This window comes from Asparagus officinalis, chromosome 7 (genome assembly GCF_001876935.1).
Source record: "Asparagus officinalis chromosome 7, Aspof.V1, whole genome shotgun sequence".
In the NCBI taxonomy this organism is placed as follows: Eukaryota; Viridiplantae; Streptophyta; class Magnoliopsida; order Asparagales; family Asparagaceae; genus Asparagus; species Asparagus officinalis.
The window spans coordinates 28938113-28963662 of record NC_033800.1 but is presented as its reverse complement, the minus strand read 5'-3'; the positions used below and the strand labels follow the sequence as shown (position 1 = coordinate 28963662).

General features: G+C 35.8%; 1 protein-coding gene across 1 annotated transcript in view; it reads right to left on the bottom strand.

Moving 5' to 3' along the window:
* LOC109848830 (phospholipase D delta-like) overlaps positions 1–22027 on the bottom strand; it is a 37215-nt gene extending 15188 nt beyond the window's left edge. The window contains exons 1-4 of the mRNA XM_020418527.1: positions 21722–22027; positions 7550–8770; positions 5083–5199; positions 3972–4166 (exon numbers count right to left, since the gene is read on the bottom strand). Coding sequence (XP_020274116.1) covers positions 3972–4166; positions 5083–5199; positions 7550–8488 — 1251 coding nt within the window. The 5' untranslated portion in view covers positions 8489–8770; positions 21722–22027. The remainder of the gene's footprint in view (positions 1–3971; positions 4167–5082; positions 5200–7549; positions 8771–21721) is intronic.

Below are 25550 nucleotides of genomic sequence, written 5' to 3'. Positions count from 1 at the left end.
CAAACCATGCATTTCCATTTCTTCTGAAACTACCCCTGCAATTACGGAGTTAATTGAAATTTCATACAATGATAACACTCCGATTATTCCCCAAACTACCCCTCTGAACACAGAGTCCACTGATGTTATCCCTGAAGTTGTTCTTAAAGTTGAAACTCCAACTCCTCCTGAACCAACTCCTGCGAGAAAACGCTGTTGATGTTTCCCACGAAGTCCTCTCGGACCAACATGACACCCAACACGTTCCTGATTCGGTTCTTAAAATGAGTCACTTAGATATTTGTATGGAAGTTGAATCCCAAATTGAGCATCGTGAAATAGCTACCATATCAGATGTCAAACCCCTATGCATTGTTCCGACAATCACTCACACAAACACTTATTCATTTTGGGAAAATAAAGTGATAAGGGATAAAAGTTTTAGCACAAGTGTTTTCATTTCCTTTTTCTCTCATGTTAAGTGCACAAAAACACTCATCCTTGGACCTTCACGCATTTGTTTGCATGTTCCTCATCATCGTTGTTAGAATAGAAAATTTGTTATTCATACTAACGAAGGAACGCCTAATTATTCCATTAGATAGAGGATGTCATGCATGTTAAACACTTCGTTGAGTTACATTTGTCATTGATCGTATTGTTCGAGTCTGCATTTCATCATAATCATTTGAGTTGATTCACATTATTATTTTTTTGAATTGCATTGGTCATATATTGGAGAATCAGTGAGCTAACTTGAATAAATACATTATTAACTGGAATGAATGATATGGAGTCAGGACATAATTTAAAATTGTTAATGCTGCTATTTTAGATGGTTTGGACTTGTCCAATACAGTTTATTTATAACTGTTTAAGATTTGACATGATAGTTATGAGCTTTTCCAACTCTTGAACTAATTAATGGCAACATTTGTATTATCAATTTGGTCATAGTTCTATTCTCAATATTGATTGATTAAGCAGTTCACAAATATTATTGGCAGTCCACTAATATAAACCTGACCTTAGCCTATTGTTACTAAGAGTTATTTCACTTTATTCCACTTCTATATATTCACCCATATAGCAGTGAATTTTGATAATATTTTAGATGATGAATTTACAATGCAATTTAGCTAATATTTTAAGATACAGGAAAATAACTGATGATAGATTAAGATGCAGGCAGAGTATATTAAAGATGATAAGTTTCTGCAGTTAACTCGACGGAGTCGAGTTTTCTCCCACCCGGGGTGAATGATGAGAACAAGAATTGACAACCTTCCATTTTAGCGTAGTTTGAATTTTTGAAATTTAAAATTTGAATTGTTGTTTAATTTGGTAGTTAATAATTGTGAGAGATTTGAGTGATTTTTCTATTTTTGCTAGGATTTTAATTTTCAAAATTTGAATTTTTGAATTTTGATCAAATTTAGTAGTTGAGTGATTTGAGGGAATTGAAATCTGTAATTTTCTCTTTATAAACATGGTTGGTAATGAGAAGAAAATATCAATGAAAAAATAGAAAATTGAAATGAAATTGTGTTAGCTTATTTGGTATGAAACCATGGGTGTGAAACCATAAGCCTAAACTGTTTCTTCTTTCTCTTTCCTCAGCCGTCAGATCTTCTCTATTCTCCTCCACGTAAAACAACTCAAGCTCCAAGCCCCAGCCGACGAGATCCCCCCTCTCTCGTTCATCTCTCCTATAGACTAAGATCCACCGCCAGAATCAAAACCCCACCAACAAAACCCCTCATCCTTCCCCTCCACCTGTCGTTCCTCCACCTCTGACCGCCTGCAGAGATCACTGAAATCCACTCAGAGGCAACCCAACAAATTCCCCTTGCTCACCCCTATCAGCCCACTAACACTTCGCCGCCGTCCACAGCTACCCCGATGACCGGCGCCCTCTGCCACACCGCCGACAACTCCGATCGTGTCGTCGTTCGCCTTCGTCGTCGAACAGGCCCGCCGCCCGCTCGCGGCCCCACGTCGTCGAACAGATCCGCCGCCAGTTCGCCTCCTTCCGCCATCGACCTTCGTCATGGAGCAGCCCTCATCCTCCTCTCCTCAGATCGAAGCTGCTCCGAACAGAGAAGTCAGATCTGGGTTGCTTTGAATCAGATCCGATCCATTTCATTTAGGTTTGAGTCCGAAGGTTTCGTTTTCTCTTGACTCAATATTTTCTGTTAATCTCATTTATTTAGCTAATTGCATTAGTATATCACCTCTAAACTATTATCTTATATTCATTGCTTAGAGTATAATTGTGAGTTGAGAGAAACCGAACATGTGACTGTTGCAACTTTGATATTGATCTTAGAACTTGTGCAATGATAATTAGTCCGACAATTGAATTGTTTGAGATTGGAATTGTTCATGATTATCGTTGCAAGTCTTATTAAAATCCATCTGGCACATTAATCGTTTTAAGTTAATTTCCTGCCGAAGATCATGAATTTTGGCAAAACGGTTCCTTATTCAATTTAAATCGCTGATTCTAATAGACCCCCTGTCCCGTTTCGCATCAGTCTTCTACCAATTTAAATATATCTTATTACACCTCAATACATGATATGAAGAAAAGATATAACATTAACAAACTATCATGAATATAAAGTCTCTGAAGACAAATGAAAACTAATGAACATATCTATTTGGCCACTACGCTGCATGGAAATATGTATGGGTACCAATAATGTAGGGTACAAGAACACGGCTACATAGATATTGAAATTAATAATTTACATGAGATCATTATTATTTTTCAATTCATGTGTTATTTGAATTTAAATTCCAATCATATTTTTAAATTTCCTTTCTTGTGTTAATTATTGTAAATTAGAAGTTGCTTGTATTTTAACTAGACACTCAAACTATCCTTTTAAATTATAGTTTTTTTAACTTGAATAAGGGCTGAAACAAACTCATGTCTAACAAGCTCAAAGAAATAGACATGAAGTGTAGGATGTACGTCCAAGAAGTGAATGAAAAGTGTTTTAATCCAAGGAGTGTCCATGAAGTTTGGGTAGGGGTACATGTGAGGTACGGGTACGGCTTCATGATATGAGATTCCGGGTAACAAAAGTTGGACATCTAAAGAAAACAAGGTCAAAAGGAACTAAAAGAAACAAAATTCTAAAATTCTCGTGTTTTCATATATGTTCATGTGCAATAACAGTAATATAGGATTCTATCACAACCATAATGTAAGAACTATTCCTAAGATCATTCTCGTCTTCTGTAGGGATTTCTATTAAGGAGTGGTTGAAATTTCAGTTTTGAGCCTGTTCATGGTCTTTGGGTGATACTTTGGTTTTCTGTGCATTTGTGTGGGAGTTCTTAAATGAAGAAGGCGAAGAAAATTGTATTTTCTGCTGCTATTTACTTCCTATGGATAGAGAGAAATCTTCAATTATACACTGGAAAATGTAAATCTGAAGTGAGCGTTCTCAAAATAGTTAAAGTTCATGTCCTAGCTATCCTATATCATAGCTCTATCCTTGCTCAGTCTCATGACAGAGTGAAGTCCTTGAGTTATGTTGAGTTGGTTGTAAGTGTGTGAGTGTTTCTTTGAATGAAAGTGATTCTATCACATGGTTTCTGACTTTCTAAATCTCAGGCATTAATGGCTGAATAAATTATTGTACATACACCATTCATATGGCAAATGAAACTCGCGTTCATGGACCACTGCAAAAAAAGCACTACTCCTAAGATGTCCCCAAGAACAGATATAGATTCATCATTTTAAGATATCAAGCAGGTTAAATAATTCCTAAGATTCTATGCTACGCATATGGTGCCAAATGGAAGAAACATAGATGGAGATATTGACATAACAGGATTTCACGCTAATGTAGGCCCGGTGAAGGTGCCTCCAACAGTATGCAATATCCTTATGATGCAGAAACATAAAAAATTTGTTCCTTTGCTCTTGAATCTCAAATTAGAAATTATTGATTAAGTGGGAAACAAAGACTTACTGGAAATGTTGGATTATGAATATCATCTGCAAAAACACTATTAAGATCATCATAAAGCCTGTGCCCAGGTGTGTCATATCTACCATCACATAAATCCAAGCCTCCAATAAAAGCAGTTATTTTTCGATTGTTGCCGGGAGATGGGGTGTCAACAAGCACACACTTCTGATGGTGTGTGAATAACGTTCCTACGACCTGAGATAAAAGAGTTCTAATTAATAGGAAAACAAATCAAGCAAATAAATGGAATTTGATTTTATGCATATCCTAACCAAAGTTATGAAACATGTTTTTGTTATGCATTCAGACTGGAAGTGAGTAACTCATAAACAAACTAGGCACTGATTAGATGGAGCACACAGAATTTTGTGGAAATGAAATTTATACAGTGACACTTCAGACATTTCTCGTTTATAATAATTACTACTCACGGTTTCACACCTCTAGCATCTAGTAGACAGTCCTATGGCAAGGTATTAGGCAAGGCAATGGTTACTCTTACAGGTACAATACTCAGTGTTTGTTCTCTTCTTTATAAGTTATTTCTGCCACATAATTACTTCATATTGGAAGTTCAGTTGACTATTAATCATCCAACTTTCTCTTCGAACCATCTACCCTTAACATGGTAAGCAGCTTTGCAGGTTTCTTGTTTGACAACAACCTCTCTGTCAAACCAATAAAGCACACAAACCTCTTGAGCTTTCTATTAGCCATTTTACTTTTGTAAAGAAGTCCAATGTTGCAGTGAAATATAAAGATATAAGAGGGACTGTATTTTATTAAGTTACTGCTTTAAACAAAATGCAGGACAAGATTATAATAAAGCTTGAGTTGGTAAATGCAGATAATATATTTTCAGAAGTGTAGAAAGCATTTTGAAATGCCATAAGTCTGAGCCATTTTATAGCTTTATGTATTCAAATTAAATGATGATGCATAAAATGACAAAACATCAGAGAAGATGAAAGAAGTAAACACTAATTGAAGAATGATGTTATCCTTATACTAAAGCAATTTGCATACTGGCATGTGAGCCATGGGAACACTAATATGTTTAAAATAATTAACTGCTTTTATATAAGAGGAAGAGAAATGCATTCTACTTCACCTGTTGTTTAAAAATGCTTAACTTGTTGCTGGCATAACGAGGAGCAAGTACGCAATGGACACTTGAGTGCCTGAAGAACTTTTTAGTTTCTTCATCATGAGTATGCATGATTCCATCCTGCATTCAGCCTATGATTACTCAATCACATTTCAGATGAAAAGTTCTACAGAAATGTATGTCAGTATACTTCACATGTAATGCCACAATAGTTTATGTATATACTCTGTATGTGCATGTTGTAGCACACTGCTCTGAAACTCCTCTTTGAATCAGACTCCTTAACTACTAATAAACCATTTTACAAGTCCTGCACTTTCCCCTTGGTAATATACATATATATTTACAAGTCCTGCAATCTCCTCTTGGCTATGGGTTTTTGTTGGTAGATTGATGATGTGTACATATAGGATCAGCGGGTTAGTAAATAAGATGTGTGTGTGTGCGCGCGCGTGCGCGTGAGTGTATGTGTGAAATATGCTTCTAATGAGCCACCTTAGATTGAATCTAAGGATGCACCTTTCAATGTATAGATTAGGCTATTTCAATGGATGATCCGCCCCATTCATTATGATCTAAATGTCTTAAAACATCTATAAAATAAAAATTATGATATTTGAATATATCTAACACATATTTTTCATTGTCTCTTTGGTTGTGTTGTCGTGAAACCGTAATTTTACTATCACTTGATACATTAGTAAAAATAATCCGATATGCCTAATTTTTGGTTTACATGTCATCCAAATCATATAAATCAAAATGAACGGAGTGGATCAAGTAAAATGGATGATCCGCCACATTCATTATGATCTAAATGTCTTAAAACATCTACAAAATAAAAACCATGATATTTGAATATATCTAACACATATTTTTTTATTGTCTCTTTGGTTGTGTTGTCGTGAAACCGTTAATTTTACTATCACTTGATACATTAGTAAAAATAATCCAATATGCCTAATTTTTGGTTTACATGTCATCCAAATCATATAAATCAAAATGAACGGAGTGGATCAAGTAAATTGATTGCACATAATCTAATTTTCAAGGTGCATCCTTAGGTTCAATCTAAGGTGCCTCCTTAGGTACATGTTACCCTATATACACACACACACACACATATCTCAGCATAAATGTAAACTATCATACATATATCAAACTATTCAATTTATAAGTAATATACCTCTGGTAAGTCTAAAAACAAATTATTAAGCTGAAAAAAAGGAAATCATAACCTTATTCACCTGACTTTATTTCATTTAACCTCAGCTTATAACAACACATTGTTTACAGTTGTGATAATAAAAAACAGTGCGTAATTTGGAATAACGGGATTCTAGACAAGGTGGCCAAATAGTCATTGGTTCTTCATACTTATATTTTACTTTATACTAAAACTAAAGATTGCTACAGTTGATAGTTTTTTAACCTTTAAACCCAAAGTTTTATCTTCGCTTATTTTTAAACCCATCCACTTACAAAATCACTAGTAGACCAAAAGTACTCCAATATTGTTCATATTTACTATAGACAGTGTTTTTTTACCTATAAATCCAAAGTATTGCCGCTGTTTTTTTTTTAAATCAACACAATTCTAGACGGTGTTTTTTTTTTTTTGCTTATAAACCCCTAAAGTATTACACCCACTTATTTTTAAACCCACCCAATTCCAAAATCACTTTTAGGCCCAAAATATGGTGTGTTTTAAAATCAATGCTTAAACCATTATTTATTTGTTTGCCTTTTTCACACTAATGTTGCGGTATCCCTGCTATACCCGACGTTTTATCCCCATTTATTTTTAAACCCACCCACTTCCAAAAGAACTCTTAAATCCCAAATACTTTACCAAATTAATTTTAAGCCTACCGGGTAGTTCAACAATTCAGTATATGGTGTAAGTTATATTTTATTGTCATTTGCAATATTTTGGTTTTAAGTGGTTGGACATGTAGTATACTTTTAAGCCAAATGCTTAAACAGATATACTTTTGGGCTTCTTCCGCACTAACATTGCGGCATATGGACTATAGATGGGGTTTTTTCCTCCATTTATTTTTAAATCCACTTAAACTGACTCATTTACAAAAAAATGTTTTTTACCTACGAACTTAAAGTATTAACACTGCTTATTCTTACACCCACCCATGTGCAAAATCTTTCTTGGACCCAAAATACTCCACTGAATTAATTTTTAAACTTATTTATATTTTAGTGATTTAGTATATAGTGTAAGTTGCTATATTTTATTTGCAACTTGATATGATCTTATTCTAAATGGTTATATACAATGTTTTTTAAACCAAATGCTCATCTTTTTTACTTTTTTCACATTAATGCAGTGGCATTGCATGGCGCACTATTGCTCATTTGACTAATATTTTCATTAAAATGCACACAAAAGTAATTAGCAGGTACAAACAAAATTCTAGAATTGATGATTAAAAACAATAAAAAATAAACATACCGTTTTCAGTAGGAACCTATTGTGTGAGGTCTTATCATCCCAAATTAACAAAACGATACGAACACCTTCTTGCGACTTGGACTTTAAAAGATCTCCAAGAGACAATTCCCCTCCACTTGGTAATGGCCTTGTTGGCTCCCTCACAAGTTTCACCTTGTGATAAATTGACCAACCAGCAATATAGATCAGGTGATGAGCTTGTAATATTGCATGGCATATGTCTTCCCAACATTTACCATGATTGTAATAATTTCCCCCATCAAGTTCAATTTCAGGCAACATATTATCAGGAACATGAGCATCTTGATAAAGGGTAACACCACAACCTTTACGAAGTGGAAAATAAGCATTCGGCAATCCACTATAATCTGTCTCAGCACCAACTCCATCTTTATATAACGGATTATTCTCTACTGGCCTAAATCTCATAGATAAATGAAGTTCAGGCTTGTGTTTCACTGAATCATCATAATCGCCAGCCACAGGGAACCATTCATCAACAATTAATCCTGTAAGAATCTTATCTACTGGAATCTCAACCACCCCAATAAGTTGGGCACCAAACACATCATTATCCTTTACTTGGAATTCAATTTTTGTGAGGGGATGAGCTACAGGAACACAAAAATGTTCTTCCCATTTTGGATTCTCGCAGTTTGGAATTACTCGGGTTTGCGCGACAGTGGCCCCCGCAAGATAGACAGACACATAGGGGTCACTAGTGATTATGTTGTGGCCACTGACCTTTTTGAGAGGAGATGGACAAGCTCCATACATAGTGAAACATCTCCTCATTCTTTCTGTCATTAAATCCATATTTGGAAGAGACTTAGCTTCTTTTATCCATAAATCTAAGTCTCCGTGTAAGTACGTAGTGTTCACATATCTAGTAGTGGATTTTTCCATGATATCAGAGCCATGGACAGAGCCACTAGCCATTAGGATCAATCACAGGCTAGTGAACAACCATATATGTAGTAGTTCTTAAGGAAGCAATGAAACTTCCTTAAGTAATGAGATTTCTTGATGCACTCCTCTATTCTGTAGAGAGAATACAATCTACTGATTTTCACCCTCAATAAAAATCCCAGAAATTTTTTTTTTATGTATACTAGAAGCAAACTTTAGTGGAAGATATCTGTCGGCATAAATTTGGACCAATTCTTTTTCTCGGACACATCTAGGCCAAATCTCCTGTTTTTCACAACCAGCATAAGGAAACTGCAGGAAAAACATACTATTAAATTCTAGTGAAAAAGAAAAAATTGCTGCAAGTTAGCTTCTGACAAAACCAAGGATAACAATAAAGGGATGAAAAATATATAAAAAACGGTTTGAAGGTTTAACACTTAAAATTCAACCAACTATAGAAATAATTATTTCTAGCTGACCCTGAATAAACTAGATGGTACAGGCCGCAAACTGATAAAAGTTTTGGTGTCACGATTTACAGTTCTAAAAGAATTTTGAAACAGTTTTGTGATCTTGTAGATATGTATAAATAGAGAAACAAAAAGAAACATGATAAACAACTCCTGCATGTCTTTAAACTTATCTTGTAAACAGAACAACCATGACACGTTCCAAACAAAGTTTCTTATTAACTCAAATTCTCCAACACAAGTGCTTGTTTGTGATAAATGGTAATTAAAGATTGAAGACATATATTCGACTGTGTACAGGAAGTTGATCCTAGCCAAACTCAAACTCTAAATCTTGATCCTAAGCCAACAGAACCCTCCCTCTTGTTAGCAAATAACCCTATTTAACCTAATGTAAGCTCTAAAAGGACCAGTTTCAGGTTAAATCAGATTTTGTTGAGGTAGGTTCCAGTTGACATAAAAAAGTTGTGATCATATGAGATGTGTAATAATGAGCAGCGAGAGAGCACTGTGCAAATAATGTAACATAAATCAAAGATAAGGAAAGAGAACTTCAATCTCACAAATTAACATAAGAACAAATCTCTTAGTAACATCCATAATGAGTAGTTGAACCTTCTATTTATAAACAAATAAAGTTAATTAAGAAAAGCCATACAAAGTCGCCAAATTTTGGTAAATTCACGTGTTCTTCTTTATGGGGCAATAATCAATCCAATGTTAGATCGGATTGTCTTTGGGCGCAATTCACATTACTCTTGGCCATCGAAGGTATGTTCAGTGATAAAAATCAGTTAGTAATCAATTTAAGCTAGCAGCTATCCCAGTGCTGATATAAGTGTCTATCCATTAAAATACTAGGCCCAAAATTGCATTTTCCACAACTCTCAGTTAGATTAAATTAAATTGAAATGGTAATATCAGGACATATTGATTTTTGTAATACCAGGACATATTGATTTTTAAATATCTTTTCTTGTTGTACATGCTAAGATGTCTTTAGATAATGTTGGATTTTCAACTTAGATATCTGTTTATGAGTAGATATATGATAAACTGAAGAGGAAAGAAATAGATAAGATTGTGTGTGTAGGCTATAGAAATTATTATTCAAATAAATAGGAAATAGGATGAACAAGGGTAGGCTTTATCAAGATTTAACTTCGTTTATTGCTGTTATGTTTACACCTTTTGTAATGCCTATAAGGGCAAGACTCTTGTCATTTCTAAGAAAGTTAATGATTAGGAATTGATTAAGTGTCTTGGTGAGTTCTGTCAACAGCTGTTAGTTTGCATGGATTTGCTTAGAGATCTATGGAAATATGGGCGCAGAGGATAATTTTGTCTTAGAATTACTTCCAAATGACAGACTTTTTCTGTTCGTTTTTTTCTTAAAATGTTTTTTCTATTTGTTTGCAAAGAATATGGATTATGAGAAAGTGTTATCTATGTGTATATTGTGTTGATGTTGGCAGTTCAGTGATCCCTTTTTTGATAATTTTTTATGGTCAGGTCTGCCTAATGCTTATATATATACATAAATACATTTTTCGTTGACCAAAAAAAAAGAAGAGAAAGAGAAAAAGAAAAAAAGGTAAGTGCTATTCACTTCAACAAGATTCGGCGTCAAAAAGCGTATGTTAACCATACTATACATGTTATACTACTTTTGTACTAACACTAACAAATTAGTGGGTTCCTTCCCTAGAAATTATAATAGAAAATGGTAAGTCACCATGGACCCTAACTCTTTTGTTTGTGGTAATATAAAAATATTCTAGCATTTTGTAGCTTGGTTATCACTTCCCTCTCAAAAATCCCCTTATGACTAGAATTTTACTTGGAAGTAAAAGAAATAATAAACAAAGACTTTGTGGATCCCACATCCAATAATGAAGGAAGGAGATGCATTAAGGGGGTGTTTGTTTCATTTTTCTTTAGGGATATGGTGTGGATTTCAAGTTTTGGGATGTAAAAAGAGGTTTTTTGGGGTTTTAGAATTCTATAAAACTTGTTTGTTTCAAAATAAGTTTTAGGATATTAAATCCCCAAATAATAAAATAGTAATATATTTAAGGATTTGTAAAATCCTCTTTTTCATGTGGGATTTGGGGTGGATTTATGACACAATCCATCCAGCTCAGCCTTTATCTCAGCTTATCTCAGCTCCGAAACCAAAACTCTAGTCCCGTCACCGCTTCTCCCCGCTGTCAATTCCTAACTTCCGCCTCCTCTTCCCGCCCTGAAATCAAGACTGCCGCCTCCTCTTCCCGCTACAAAATCTTCCGCCGCCTTGATCTCGTGTTGTGATCTTGTGCTGCTGCTCGATTCCTTTCTTCACGCTCTCTTTGAAGGCTTCTCTCGCGGTTTGAGTAGCCGACTTGAGAAATTGAAGGTAATTGTTGTAGATCTGAGATTTGGGTTATTTTTGCTATTAATTGTTTGTAGATCTGAGTTTTGAGTTGTTATTGTTGTTAAAATCTATGGGTTTGTTGACTGGTTGTGAAAAAAAAAACTTGCATTCAATTCGTTAGGTGGTTGAAATCGTGGAAATTTATCAATTTGGATCTTTTCTAGTAGAAAATAGTGGGAAATTCCTCTTTTTCTCTTGTATCTAAACTTAGTTCTTGAAGGTTCTTCCACTTGAAGCTTTTCCCCTTTGATCATTCCCTTCTAATTTTATTGAATTTTTGTGGATAATACTTGCATTTGTTATGTGGGTAGTTCTAAAGATCTGGATTTTTTTTTTGTCTTTTTTGGTAATAATTAGTGGAAATTTCCTCTTTTGTCTCTAGTAGACAGAATTATGTTCTTCGGACCTCTTTGCTTAACCCATGACTCACATTAGAAATTTACGACAGTTTCTTGCCAATCCCAATTAAGAGGAATGAGCTTGTTTTGACTAAGAGTTATATTAATTAGGTGATAAAGCTTTGTTGCTATTACCGTTCTTAAAGAGAATACTGTGATGTGAATGGTACACGAGAATGAAAAGTTTCATGTGGTAATTGTTCACAGTTGTTCCCTTTTGACTTTTTATCTTTTTGCTCTATATTCCGCCTTTAACTATGTGTTTATTAAAGTTAATTTCACTTAACTCCTTGAGGATTGTTGATTTCTATTTACTATATGAGCACTTGTTTAAGAGTGATGCATAGTATTTATACGAAAAATTTTCTTTTTAAAACAATGTAGATGGACGACATTGATGAAGAGATGTTAATGAGAATGGCTTCTAATGCTACTATCTCCGCAGTGATTTGTGTGTTTGCTTGTTTGATGAGGATACGTAATAGAAGAAAATCAATCACTTATCACCCTAAGGTGAAAAATAAAGAGAAGATAGAATATAGAGCTAGGCACATAAGTCGTATGTTTAATGGCTAGGACAAATTTTCAAAACAAACTCTTTTGCAAATTTATTCCCAAAAAATAACTCATTTCTCTCTTATTTGTAAAAACCGACCTGGTTTCAGCCTCAGCGCTGAAACCAGGTCGTTTTTTATAAAAAAATTCGAAACTTCACAGGTGTTGAACTCCCGTGAAGTTTAGCAGCTTTTAATTAAGCTGCTAAACTTCACGGGAGTTCAACTCCCGTAAAGTTTCACAGTTCAAAAAATTTTTTTTTGAACTAAGAAACTTCACGGGAGTTTAACTCCCGTGAAGTTTAGCAGCTTAATTAAAAACTGCTAAACTCACGGGAGTTCAACTCCCTTGAAGTTTCGGAACTTTTTTTATAAAAACTGACCTGGTTTCAGCGCTGAGGCTGAAACCAGGACGGTTTTTACAAATAAGAGAGAAATGGGTTGTTTTTTGGGAATAAAATTGCAAAAGGGATTGTTTTGAAAATTTGTCCTTAATAACTATAATGAGAGTTGTAGGGATTATGTTAGAATGAGGCCGCGTGCATTTTATAATATTGTTAGAATAATGAGATATACCGACCTACTAAAAGATTCACGGGGTGTTAAAGTAGAAGAACAATTGCTCATGTTCTTTAATATATATTAGGTCATAAAATAAAAAATAGAATTGTTAGGTCACATTTCCTAATATCGGGGGAAACTATTTAAAAATACTTTAATAAGTGTTTGAAAGCCGTTGGTCGTTTAAGGGGGCGGTACATGAAGCAAGCACCAAGCGAAGTATCGCCAGGGATTACTACTAACCCGTTATACTATCCTTATTTCAAGGTAATCATTATTATAATATAACTATTCATAATATAACAGTTAATTTTACCTTTCTATTATTAAAAACTATTTAATATATCATATAGGATTGCATTGACATGATAGATGGAACCCATATCGACGTCATGCTTCCTGCTAGCATTGTTGCACATTTTAGAGGTCGTAAAGATGTAACTCAAAATGTTCTAGCTGTATGCACTCCCAACAAGTTATTTTCGTATGTTCTAGCTGGATGAGAGAGATCCGCAAATGATTATAGAGTTTTGTAAGACACGTTATCCAGACCACAACCTCGCGGATTGAGAGTTTACAATGGTAATTAATCAATCAAATAAAGTATGTCTACTTAATTACAATTAAAAAAATATACTCAATTTCTTTTTGGTAAATGTAGGAAAATATTATTTGTGTGATGCGGACTACACTACTAGCATGGCTTTATCTCCCCATATCGAGGAGTACGGTATCATCTAAATGAGCACAAAGGTAGGCCGATCAATAATAGACAAAAATTGTTTAATTTAAAACACTCATCCCTAAGGTCTAAAATTGAATCAACTTTTGGAGTATTAAAAAATCGTTTCAAAATCCTATCCACGAAGCCACATTACCCTTTTCCAACTCAAGTTGATATAGTTATTGCATGTACTATACTTCATAACTACATCGCCATAGAAAACCCGGGAGATGAGTTGTTGCATGAGGACAATTTCATTGAAGAGGATGGAGATGAAATAGCAAATAAGGGTGAAGAGGGTGTTGTTGACTTTACTCAAACTATGACACAAAGAGAGGAAAGAGACTCAAGAAATGAATGGAGAGCAAAGAGGGATCAAATTGCAATTGAAATGTGAGAAGATTATTGTAATAAATATCACGGTGGAGACACAACCGAGATTGGAATGTAATTTAAGTTATATTTTTCATGTATTATTATACTCGTTGATATATTGTCTACTACCTCTATGTATTCGTTGATATTGCAACAATACTCATGGATAAATGAGTATATTATCATTATGAATGCTATTTTTGCATATATCCAACTTGCCAGTTTTCGGTTCTGTTTCATTTTTTGCTTGTTTGCAACCTTGATTATATGAGCTGCTTGGTTTGTTTGCATACTCGTTTTTCATACTTGTGGGTTATTTGAGTTTTTCGGATTTAGCTATGATGATTGGGCTTTATGAATGCTACTTTTTGATGTCTTGTGGGTTATTTGAGTTTTTCGGATTTAGCTATGATGATTGGGCTTTATGAATGCTACTTTTTGATGTTCGTACTCTATTATTGTACTAACATGAGGTTTGAAATTTGTTATTTGTCTATTTTTATTTGTAGCAATCAATCATGGTAGATTCTAATGAAAGTGATAAGTTCAATGATACTTCACCTAGAACACCAACAACACTCACTTATCCATACTTCCCAGCTCTCCCACTACCCACTACACTACCATTCCCTCCGCCCCAATATATTGCTCCACCGACTTATCCATATTACAATCCTTATGATATGAACTACTTATTTATGACTCAACAACCCATGTCGTTTGTGAATATGCTTAATAGTGGTCACCCACTTATCCATACTTCCCCTGGTACCCATTCAAGTGAGACTCATTTTTTGAAGAGGCCAATTGTAATTAATCTTGAGGATGATGCTACCTCACCAAGCAAAAGCAAGAAGCGGACAGTTACTAAAAGAAAAATGCCACCAAAAGTCTTGAACAAGAAAGATTATACAAGGGGGGTTCCTAATGCTAAATGGACTGTAGAGAATGATGATGTGTTAATCCCCTTCCTTTCTCAGATGGCAAAGGATGGTCTCAAAGTTGATAAAAACTTTAAGGTGCTCGTATATCGAAGAGCTGCAAAGGAGGTCAACAAGAAGTGTGGTACTGAGTTCACAAAGGAGAATGTTATGAACCATATCAGGTCCTTGAATGGTAAATATTTTGATATGCGCACTGTCATGAACATGAGTGAGGCTGGTTATGATCCACAAACTAATATTGTCACCATGGATCCAGATTGTTTTGATAGGTGGACACATGTAATATTTTTGATAAATACGCAAACTTTGAATATTTACTTTTGATTAAACTGATTTTGTAATATTTCATTATATAGGACAAAAAATACAATAGCTCCAGGTTGAATGAGTATTTGAACACTCCTCTCATTCACTATGAGAACTTGAGTTATATCACGGGAGATGACCAAGCAAAGGGTGATTTCACCAAAGATATGACTGAAAAACTTGGCTCTAGGCAACATGATACGGTTGATGAGGATCATGTAACACTTAGTGATAATGAGGTTGATTTGTCCTCAAGCCCATGTCTTGAGCCCGAGAAATCAATCGGGTAAAACCACAACTCTCAAGCTAAAAAATTAAAGACTTCTAGTGGGGTAGCTTCTGCATCAATTGATACATCAACTCCTAGGAAGAATAGTAGCAAGGCTAAAGAGGATGAGTCTCTCGTGCGTGATTTCATTAACACAATGTCGTTCTCAATTCAAAATCAATGTGTTGTGCATTGGAGTGAGACCATGGCGAAGGCTCTAATGACGAATGAGAATGAGTTTTCTGAGGAGACATTGGATAAAGTGCTTGATTACTTGTATGACCATAAATCAAATTCTAGGAGGTTGATCATCAAAACCAAAAATGCTCAAAAGCTATTTATAGAGAAGATTATCAATGAGCAAGGGTTTGACTTATGAAAACTTGATATTGCGCTATTTTTGAAGACTTGACATATATATTGCTTTTGTAAACTCATTGTATATTTAACTACTTAATGATGTAACTAATTTTGTAATTTGAACACTTAGTGGTGTAGCTTTATGTTGCTAATTATGTAAGTAACTAATTTTGTAATTTGAACACTTAGTGGTGTAGCTTTATGTTGCTAATTATGTAAGTTGAACACTTAGCGGTGTAACTTTATGGTTGCTAATTATGTAAGTTGAACACTTAGCGGTGTAACTTTATGCATATTTCACTGCTTTTGCCAATATGATGCATATTTCACTACTCTAATTGTAATCTCATTATAACTTTGGTTCTTTTGTAGGTTTATATAAATATGATTGGATATGATACTTGATAGCAACCTACATTGCACGATATGTATTGGTATGGCTACTTTGTATTATACAAAGTGGGCAATGATGATGGTCCTAGTTAAGAGAATGCAATCTACAATGTTTTTCTATGTTTAGGTAGGACAATCTAGGATGAGAATGCAACCTACATTGCATTTACAATGTTAGGTGAGATAATTCATTCATGCGATTACAACCTACATTACAACATCATTGTTAGATGAGACAATCCATGTATTCAATTTTAATACCTATATTTGAGCCCCTACCTTGATCCTATTATGAGTTTTCTAATGGTTGCTTGTCTGAGCCTTTGTTGTTTGAGTTATAGCTTGTTTCTGAGCATGTTTTTGATGGCTTGTGAGCTTAGTTGTTTCAGATTCAGTTTGTTTTAATGGTTGCTTGTGGGCTTGTCACTGAGCATGTTTGTTTCAGATTGAGCTTTGAGCATGTTTGATGGCGTGTGAGCATGCTTGTTACTAACCATGTGAGGATGCTAGTTTATGAGTATATCAATCAATAATGGAAATCTGGAACAGTGGCTTCATGGAACCATGCGCGAGAGGGGTTTCTTCATGCCAGTGCTTCCACACAACTATCGCTTGCTGAACCAGGATGAGATTTGCATTAATATATGGCTGTTTTCTTTTATTTTTACATTTTTTTCATGTTATGTTGAGTTCTTTCATATTGGTTAACATATGCAACTTGCATAAACGCATGGCAGCTTTACCTACCACCTTTGTCATGAGAAGATTTATTTGGAAGAGTGACCATTACTTTGTATGTTAAGTTTGTCTATGATGTCTAGTTTTCATATTTTTGGCTGCCTCCATTGGGTTCCACATATGCAAAGGTATATTATTTTAAAAAGATCAATCATTCTGGAGGTTTCGTGGGGATAGTTTGGTTTGACAATCATTCTTCAAGGATTTCAAAGATGAACTAATTCTTATGGAGGTTTCGTGGGGATAGTTTGGTTTGACAATCATTCTACAAGGATTTCAAATAAGTCCTTAATAAAAAATTTGAAATCCTTGAAGACATGATTTTAGATGAGTTACTACTTAAAGACATGATGATTATCATATGATGTTAAGGTGGGTCGAGCGTTTTTTCATAATTTTTAGATTCATAAATTGTGATCGTTGATGCTATATGACCACTATAAAATCTGCAAAAGCAACTTTCTTTACCTGATCTATTGGTCTTGCATCAATTTTAGATTTTTGAAAGCGAGAAAATTCGATATTGAGAAAGCAAAACACATGTGAGCTGAAATGCTTCAATGGAGGAAGGAGTATGGTGCTGATACTATCATAGAGGTAATAATAATTTTAATTTTCTTAAAGTAAGGAGACATTCATTATTAGTATTTATTGATAATTACCAACATCCCATTGGATTTGGAGATAATGTATGAATGTTGTCGATTTCTCCCCTACTTATAGTGAGTAGCCAAATCTAATTCGAATCTGATAGTTATCTAACATGTTAGTGTTAATAAAACATTCATCACGATAGAAGTGAGAGCTAATTTTTATCATGTGTATTTCCATACATATCTGAATGTATTTAACAAGATCTTTCTCACTTGAGAATATGACTCTATTTTCTGAACTTTCACTACAGGGAGCCCTCACTTTCTTATGGTCACAATTGGTGTGATATACTGATATTGAACAACCAATGATAAGTACATTATCAATGAATATATTGTTTTTATACCGTTTTAGTAAGAGCGATAACCATTTTCACCTGATAATTGTGATGTTATGATTTTGGATGCATATGTTTATATTCCTAATGATCATGATTCATGCATGTTTATGGTCACTCTGTAAATACTTTGCCTGAGGAGGCTTTACATGAAGCATTAATGAGGCAAGAGGAGCTAGTTGCATATATTGACCGTCAACAGAATGCTAAGTTCCAGGTTAGTGTAAATTTTGCGGATTCCTCTGTTAGTAATTGTTGCTTGTGAGCTCATGGTTACTTGTTTGCTGCTGGTTAGATGTTCGCTGCTGGTTACTTGGTTGCTTGTGAGCTCATGGTTACTTGAACAGTTGAACTGTTGCAAAATTCATTTGGGGGTGTTTGTTCGAGTATTTTTTTAAGCTAATGAATTCATTGTTTACAGGCTATAAGTGGATTTTTTGAGTTTTTCGGAGTTAGCTATGATGATTCGTCACATAGTGATATTGCCGACTACAATGGGAGGCGTTCATTAATGAGAATACAGTCTATTATTTAAATGCAATCTGCAATGTAATTTCATTATATAGGTGTTGAAAATAAAATGACCATTTTTCTGAGCCTCTATGTTAACATTTATTTTTGTATTTTATTATTTACATTGTCTCAGGTTAGTTTAGGCCCGTTTATAGCCGTTGGAGTATAAATTTGAATGGGTATGCTTACCCCAATTGAATACAATTGTATTTGTTTTTTTATGGGAGGTAAGCTCACCAAAATTCTTATTGTTGACCTTCTTGTTTTGATGATGTTTAACAAACAATTTACTTCTAATGTTGTTTGTCTAGTGTTTGTGTTTTCGTATTTATTCTAGGCAAACAACGAGTTGGAGGTTGGATGAATTGTGCTACAACGATCATATCCAATGGAGGTAGGCGGAATTGTGGAGTGAAGCCTACGCAATTCAAAGTTAAAGATCAAGTTCAAGCTTCATCCGCAAGTGTACCAAGTCGAGCTTATTGAAAATCAAAATCTAGCTTGGGTAACTTAGTTTAGGTTTTATATTATGTGTGTTAAGTACCTTAAGCTCAATATCATATACACACACGTATTTGGTTTCTATGTATATATATAGTTATATATATACATGCATGGTTTTGGGTTTTCATGTTTACAAATATGAAATTACATATTTCATATTTATAATTGTGATTTGGTTTAACTACTTAGATATGAAACAAATATATTTTCATATACATACTCATATGTTTTATTTTCTATTGTATTTGTAAAAATATTGTATTCTTAATTTTTGGACTTAACAATAATCATATACATATTTTATTAAGTCTACATAATCATTGTGCAAAGTTTCAAAACATGGTTTAGCCAAAATGTTAAAATTCACATGTTTACATTTTTATGTTGTGGCCTATTTTGTAAAATAATGATATTTTTCATTTGAAAAGTCCTTTTTGAAAACCAGTCGTTGTAGCATGTTTATTATCATGTCTACAATCATTCCCCAAAGTTTTATATTTTTGAAATTTATTTGATATTTTTAAACAGTGTTTTAAAATCAGAAAACTGTTCAAAACTGTATAATTTCATATATCAGTTCATGGTCGATCGCCACGGTCGACCGCGCCTGAGTTCTTTCGTCAGTGGGCAGCAGAGACTTTCACGGTCGACCGCCCCGGTCGACCGTGAGCTCGAGTTTTCCCACGGTCGACCGCCGAAGTCTCTGGAGCATTTTTCTGTTATTTTTGTTGCTCGCGATCGACCGTCGCGGTCGACCGTCGTTTATCCCAACGGCTCTTTTGGTACAGAATCAAATTTTTGATTCTTGGGCTGTTTGGTCTTTTCCTTTGGGGTTTTTGCTGTTGCTTCCTCTTCCTATATAAACCCTCAAACCCTCTTCTATCTCAGTAACATATGAGAGTGTTTTAAACAAGTTTTAAACAAGGGTTTAAGTGTGTTTAGTGTCTGTTTTGTTTGTGAAGAAGTTTTCTCAAGTGAAGGAGATCATCTTATTGTTTGGGCTTCAATCTTCATCTCTCCATTTTGTTATTCAGAGAAGAATCTCTAAACTCATATCTAGCTATTTATACGTTTGATTTACATTTCCATAAGCTAGTATTTGTATTGAGTTTAGATTTAATTTTATTTTCTCATTACTTACACACACAACCATTGAGCTTATTGTATTTACATACATTATATAATTAGGTTGTGGGGAGTTGTAACAATTGAGAGTGAGCTACATTGAGTTCTCATCTATTGAGGAGAACATACTTGTTATTACATTGTGAGTGTTGTAAGGTTTTCGGTGAGCTAGAAAACCGAGTGTGTAGTGAAGTTTTCGGTGAACTAGAAAACCGAATGTGAGGAGTGAACGTTGATCGGTGAGCGTTGAAAACCGACATTATGAAGTGATTGTGAATGTTGATCGGTGAACGTTGAAAACCGATATTGTGAGGTGTAAACGTTATTCGGATGAGCGTAGAAAACCCGGTTGTGATAGTGGATTTCTCCCCGGGAGTGGGGAGCGGAGATGTAGGACGGAAGGTCCGAACTCCGTGATCATTTGCTTGTGTTTGCATTGTCTTTGGCGTACTTAATTCTTGTGTTCATATCTTATATCGCCATTGTTTTTTTGCTTATTTATATTGTCCTCTATATTGTTTCACCCTTGTGTTAGTTTATATATCCTCGCATATATTTCACTATATATCTCATTGCTAGGATATTGCTCTTTGTTCATATTGCTTATTCTTGTTTGTAACATATTGTATATCTATCTTGCAAGAATAATTTATTAATTAGTTTTAATTGGCATAAAATCGGATTAGATTAGCATAAGACCCTAATCACCCCCCTCTAGGGTCTAACACTTATATTCATCATTTATTATTTTGGTAATCCTAAAACTTATTTGCTACAACTATGAATTTCAAATTCCGAAATTTGTAATGCTACAATTTGAGTTTGAAACAAACAAAATATTATAAATTATAGTATTCCAAATCCTAAAATATTGTTGAAACAAACAAAGTTTTAGGAATGCTAACTCATAACAAATCACCTATGGGTTTCAAATCCCATGGTGAAAATTCATATTCTAAAATTATAGGATTTGAGACAAACACCCCCTAAATGTGCACCAATGGAATATTAGCTATTGGATCCATGCATGAATCCCCATTTAATGCCACAAACCTAGGTCCACTTATACTCTCCGAGATGAGTGAGGAAGGAGAGAAGAAGGATGGACCCTTTGTACCTTTCTAGAGAATCTAGTTTTCCATTTAAAAAAAAACAAGCCCATGTATCTTTGGAAATTAAGAAAAGGGTGGATTTCCCTTTTATTTTATTTCTTAACAATCTATGCTTGAAAAGGAGAACGCATCGCTGTCTTTTCAAATTCACGTTCCTCCATCCAGACAACCTCTCAGCTACTTAATCTCATTGTTACTCTTCTGTTCATCTTCTCAAGTTCGTATTAAGTCAATAGCATAAACCAACATGGAAACGAAAACATTGGTCAAGAAGAGAATAATACAATTAGCCCCTAATAAAAATTCCAAACGCAAAATGCTAAGAGATGCAACCATCAAATCTCAAGATACCCCAAGGCGCATTACGAAATTTGGTTGTTCAAATTCTGTGGCATTTCAGTTTACCCAAAATCCAAAATCAAGGTATTTCAATTTAGGGTTTTAAATAAATGAAAATGATAATTAAGGGCAAAAAAAAAAAAGATTGTACGAACGGAGTTCTTGCAAGTACCTGAGGGACGGTCGGAGGAGGAGGGGTTGGAGCAGAGAGGGAGAAGGAGAGGTGCCGGAGTTGTGGGGCCCGTTTGACCATGGCGACGGAGGAAAGGGAAAAAGGTGAAAGAGGGAAGGGAGGAGATCAGAACCGCAGCGGTTACTCCGCCGGATTTATTGGCGGGAACCGTTTCCCACACCACGTGCGTTCGTGACAGAATCGACATGCGCTTCCGCGGATCATATGCGTCGCTTTACTCTTTGCCTGCCTTGCACACAAATACCCTCACTGGTAAAGGGATGCGCTTAAATGTTAAAATTTTCTGAAAAGTTGCATTTTGTATTTTGTATTCGTAGAACATTGCAACCATGTTATCATTTGGAAAATTTGTTCAAGGCCCCGAAAATTAAAATTTGATGTGGCCCTGCCACCCTGATTTATTTTCATTGTGTGTTGTCCCCAGAATTATATTCTACTCAGGTTCTTCATTTCATTTTACCTCTTTGTTATTCTACACCCACTAAAAAGTCTCATCATCTCTCCATTCTCTTGCTCCTTAATCATCATCCCTACCTCTGGCGCTGCCGTCGCCATTACACCCCCTCTCCTCCCTCCTCTCATCTGCTCTCCCAACCTTAACCTTAATTCTAACCTTCACGACGGCTCCCATTTCCTCTACTCGTCCTCTCTCTTGACCCTAACTTTCACGCTCCTCCCTCCTTCCTCTCCTCCTACTCTCTATCCTGTTAGTTAAATATTAATTTAACTTATTAGCATGCAAATAAATCTGAAAATAAAATAAACAGAAAATCTGGCCTAATACGGGAAGTAGTCGCGCAAACACTGTCCTAAAAGATTGAGGACCCTCCTATCGCCCTGGCGCAGTCGATCCCCTCTCCCCTAGCATAAAAGCCCCCGGAAATAGCCGGCCTCTGTACTCGGGCGAGAGTATAGAGCTTCTTTCTCAAATGAAGTGGATTGCCCAAAAAATTTTAAACAACAGTAGTAAGTAACAGGAGAGTTTTTGAGAGGAGGAAGAGTATTATAGAGAGGATTTTCTTTTCCGCTGTGTGTCTTCCGAACTGAGATGACCTTTGCATTTATAGGGTTTTAGAACCCAAATCTGTTGAAACTCTCCGCCACGTTCGCCCACGTTCTCCAAAACGTGCAGAACGTGTTGGCCTGCTGCTAATTGTTGAGAAAAAAAAAGAGTAAAATAAAATTTCAAAAATTCAAAACGTGGCAAGTGGGCGTGCACGGCGAGGCGTGGCGAGGTGGGGGAGCGCGCGCGCGTGTGATATGCAAAGCCCAAACAAATTGAAAGTCCAAAACACCCCCCTCTTAGGGACCCTAAAAGCCCAATGAGAGGAGAACCAATTTAAACACCCACTCATTCATTACACTAGGCAATGTGGGACTATTGTTTGAAGGCAAATTGCATTTTCCTCACAACATAGCCAACAGTCCCCTCCCAAAAGGCAATTTTTGACTGGAATCAAAATTAAATAAATCAATAAATTACAAAACAAATATAGATTGGGCAACCTTTCGTATCGTGAATTCGGAAGAGGTAGCTTTCGACTTTAAACCTTTCCTTAGTGGGTTCATCTCAACCTGAGGGACATAATGGACTAGGCCTTAAATTAGGCTCATTGTACCACGTATTGATGAAATCACACACAATACGTCTTTATCTATTGAGTAAAGCGGGTTGAGCATTAAAGACCATGCTCACAATAATCGACTCATAAGAGTTTCTAGGGGTTAACCCTGCACCCTCCCCCAACCACGGCCATTATGGTTCTTCTCACGTAGGTAAGTCCTTCAAGGGTACTACAGTTGGATATCATATCCTCCATAATACATGTGTTAGACTTTTTAAGAGTAAAACTCAACCTAACCAGCTGTATCATAAGAGTATCGTCATCATAGAGAAGGGATAGTAGCAGATGCTACCATAATGATATATGAATATATCTAGGTCGATGCTCCATACGAGTGTCACTAGTCCAGCTTGTTTCTATCACATTGAACCTACATTGGGACTACGTCTCCAAATAAAGGTTGGGTTCCTGCTGTTAGTGATCTCATCTATGGGCTTAACCTCATTTCCCTCAATGAATCCAAAACCACACTCCTAGATAGACCATTAGTCAATGAGTCAGCAAGATTCTTTTCAAACTTTACAAAGTCTAGAGTCATAATTTTTCCTAGCAGACATTGTACAGATTTATATCTTATTTGAGTATGTATGTTAAGTTTTTATTAACATGCATTTGCTTTAGAAGCTCTATGGTGGATCTAGAATCAGAGTGAATAGAAATTAGAGGAGAGAGTTTAGGGACCAAAGGCAGTTCAGAGAGTAGATCTTTTAACCATTATGCTTCTGTGCAAGTGGTATCAAGTGCAATCAATTCAGACTCCATGGTGATCCTGGCAATTACTATTTGCTTATAGGATTTTTAAGATACAATTGAACCACCAAAAAGGAATACATATCCAGAAGTGGACTTTACACTGTTGGAATGCATGACCCAATTGGCATCACTGTACCCTTCTATTGCATCGGGGTATCCAGTGTAAATCAAGCAATAGTCAACTGTGTCTTTCAAGTATTTAAATACTCTCTCTAAGGCAATCAAGTGATCTTTGTTAGGGTTGCTAGTATATCGGCTCAGTCTCCCTACGGCATAAGCTATACCAGGTCTAGTCCAGTTGGATATTTTCAAGAGAGATCCAATCAGCTGAGAATAATTCAGCTGGGAGACAAGTTCACCTTCATTCTTCTTCAAAGATATAGAAGAGTCATTCTTTGTAAAGAGGAGAGATTTACACGTGTAAAGCTCATTCATTTGTTTCTGTTGAACGATTTAATGGAAACAACAAAGAAATTTGTTCCCAAAGTGAAAATGCTGGCGATGACAGTAGGAGCCATCAGTCCCGACGTTGAGACTATAATGTCGTAGCTGATCATCATTCAAGTCCGATTAATGGTCGAGTACGAGTTCGGCCAAGCTAAGTTCGAGGAGTATCTTTCCTCGTCTTCATCAAGGTCCTCCTCTTCCTGCAAGTACAGGAGGATCTCATCTTTGAAGAAGGTTTTTAGTCTTTCACGCCAATGAAGACTCAGGGTGATGACTCTAACCCAATAGTTGTTGAGGCTTCCCATCGCACAGAAACTCTGCTCGTAATGACTCCTCCCCAGTTAAGGAGTCATTCAACAAAAGTTTGCTAACTTTGACGAAGAGAGCTCATCAGAGATAGCGCCAGCGATGGGCTCGTCAGAGACAACGCCAGCGCCATGCTCGTCAATTTGTGAAGGCTTTGGAACAAGTAGATAGAGTTCGCTACTACGCGGACTTAGAGGCAAGGAAGCGTCAAGCAACCGAATCATTTCAGTAGCGCGTCGCTAACACTTCCTCAAAGACATCGACCGAAGAGTGGGTTCTCATCAAGATGACTTGTTTAACTAAGAAGGAGTGCATCTAGAGGTGCCACGCACGTGCCACGTATGCTCGTGCTCTTGTACAAAAGGCACAAGAATTGAAGAAGAAAAGGGTGGCCGAAGAACCACCAAAGTACCGCAAAGTTTGGATTCCAATGTCCAGAGTTGAACGAAATCAAGACCTGAAGGTAGCAGAAACTACCCTCTTTGGCCGAGACAGTTCTCACTGTCTCGCCCAAAGGACGGCTTCCACGACCACTTCTTCTCCTCCTTCAGCGTCCATTCCAGGTCCGTCTTCCATGGCCGCTTCTACTACGCCACCAGTGAAGCCTTAGGTTAGCCCTAATTTATCAAAGTTCAAAATTACAATGGCCAATCGCCTTGATCCTCTACATGAAGATC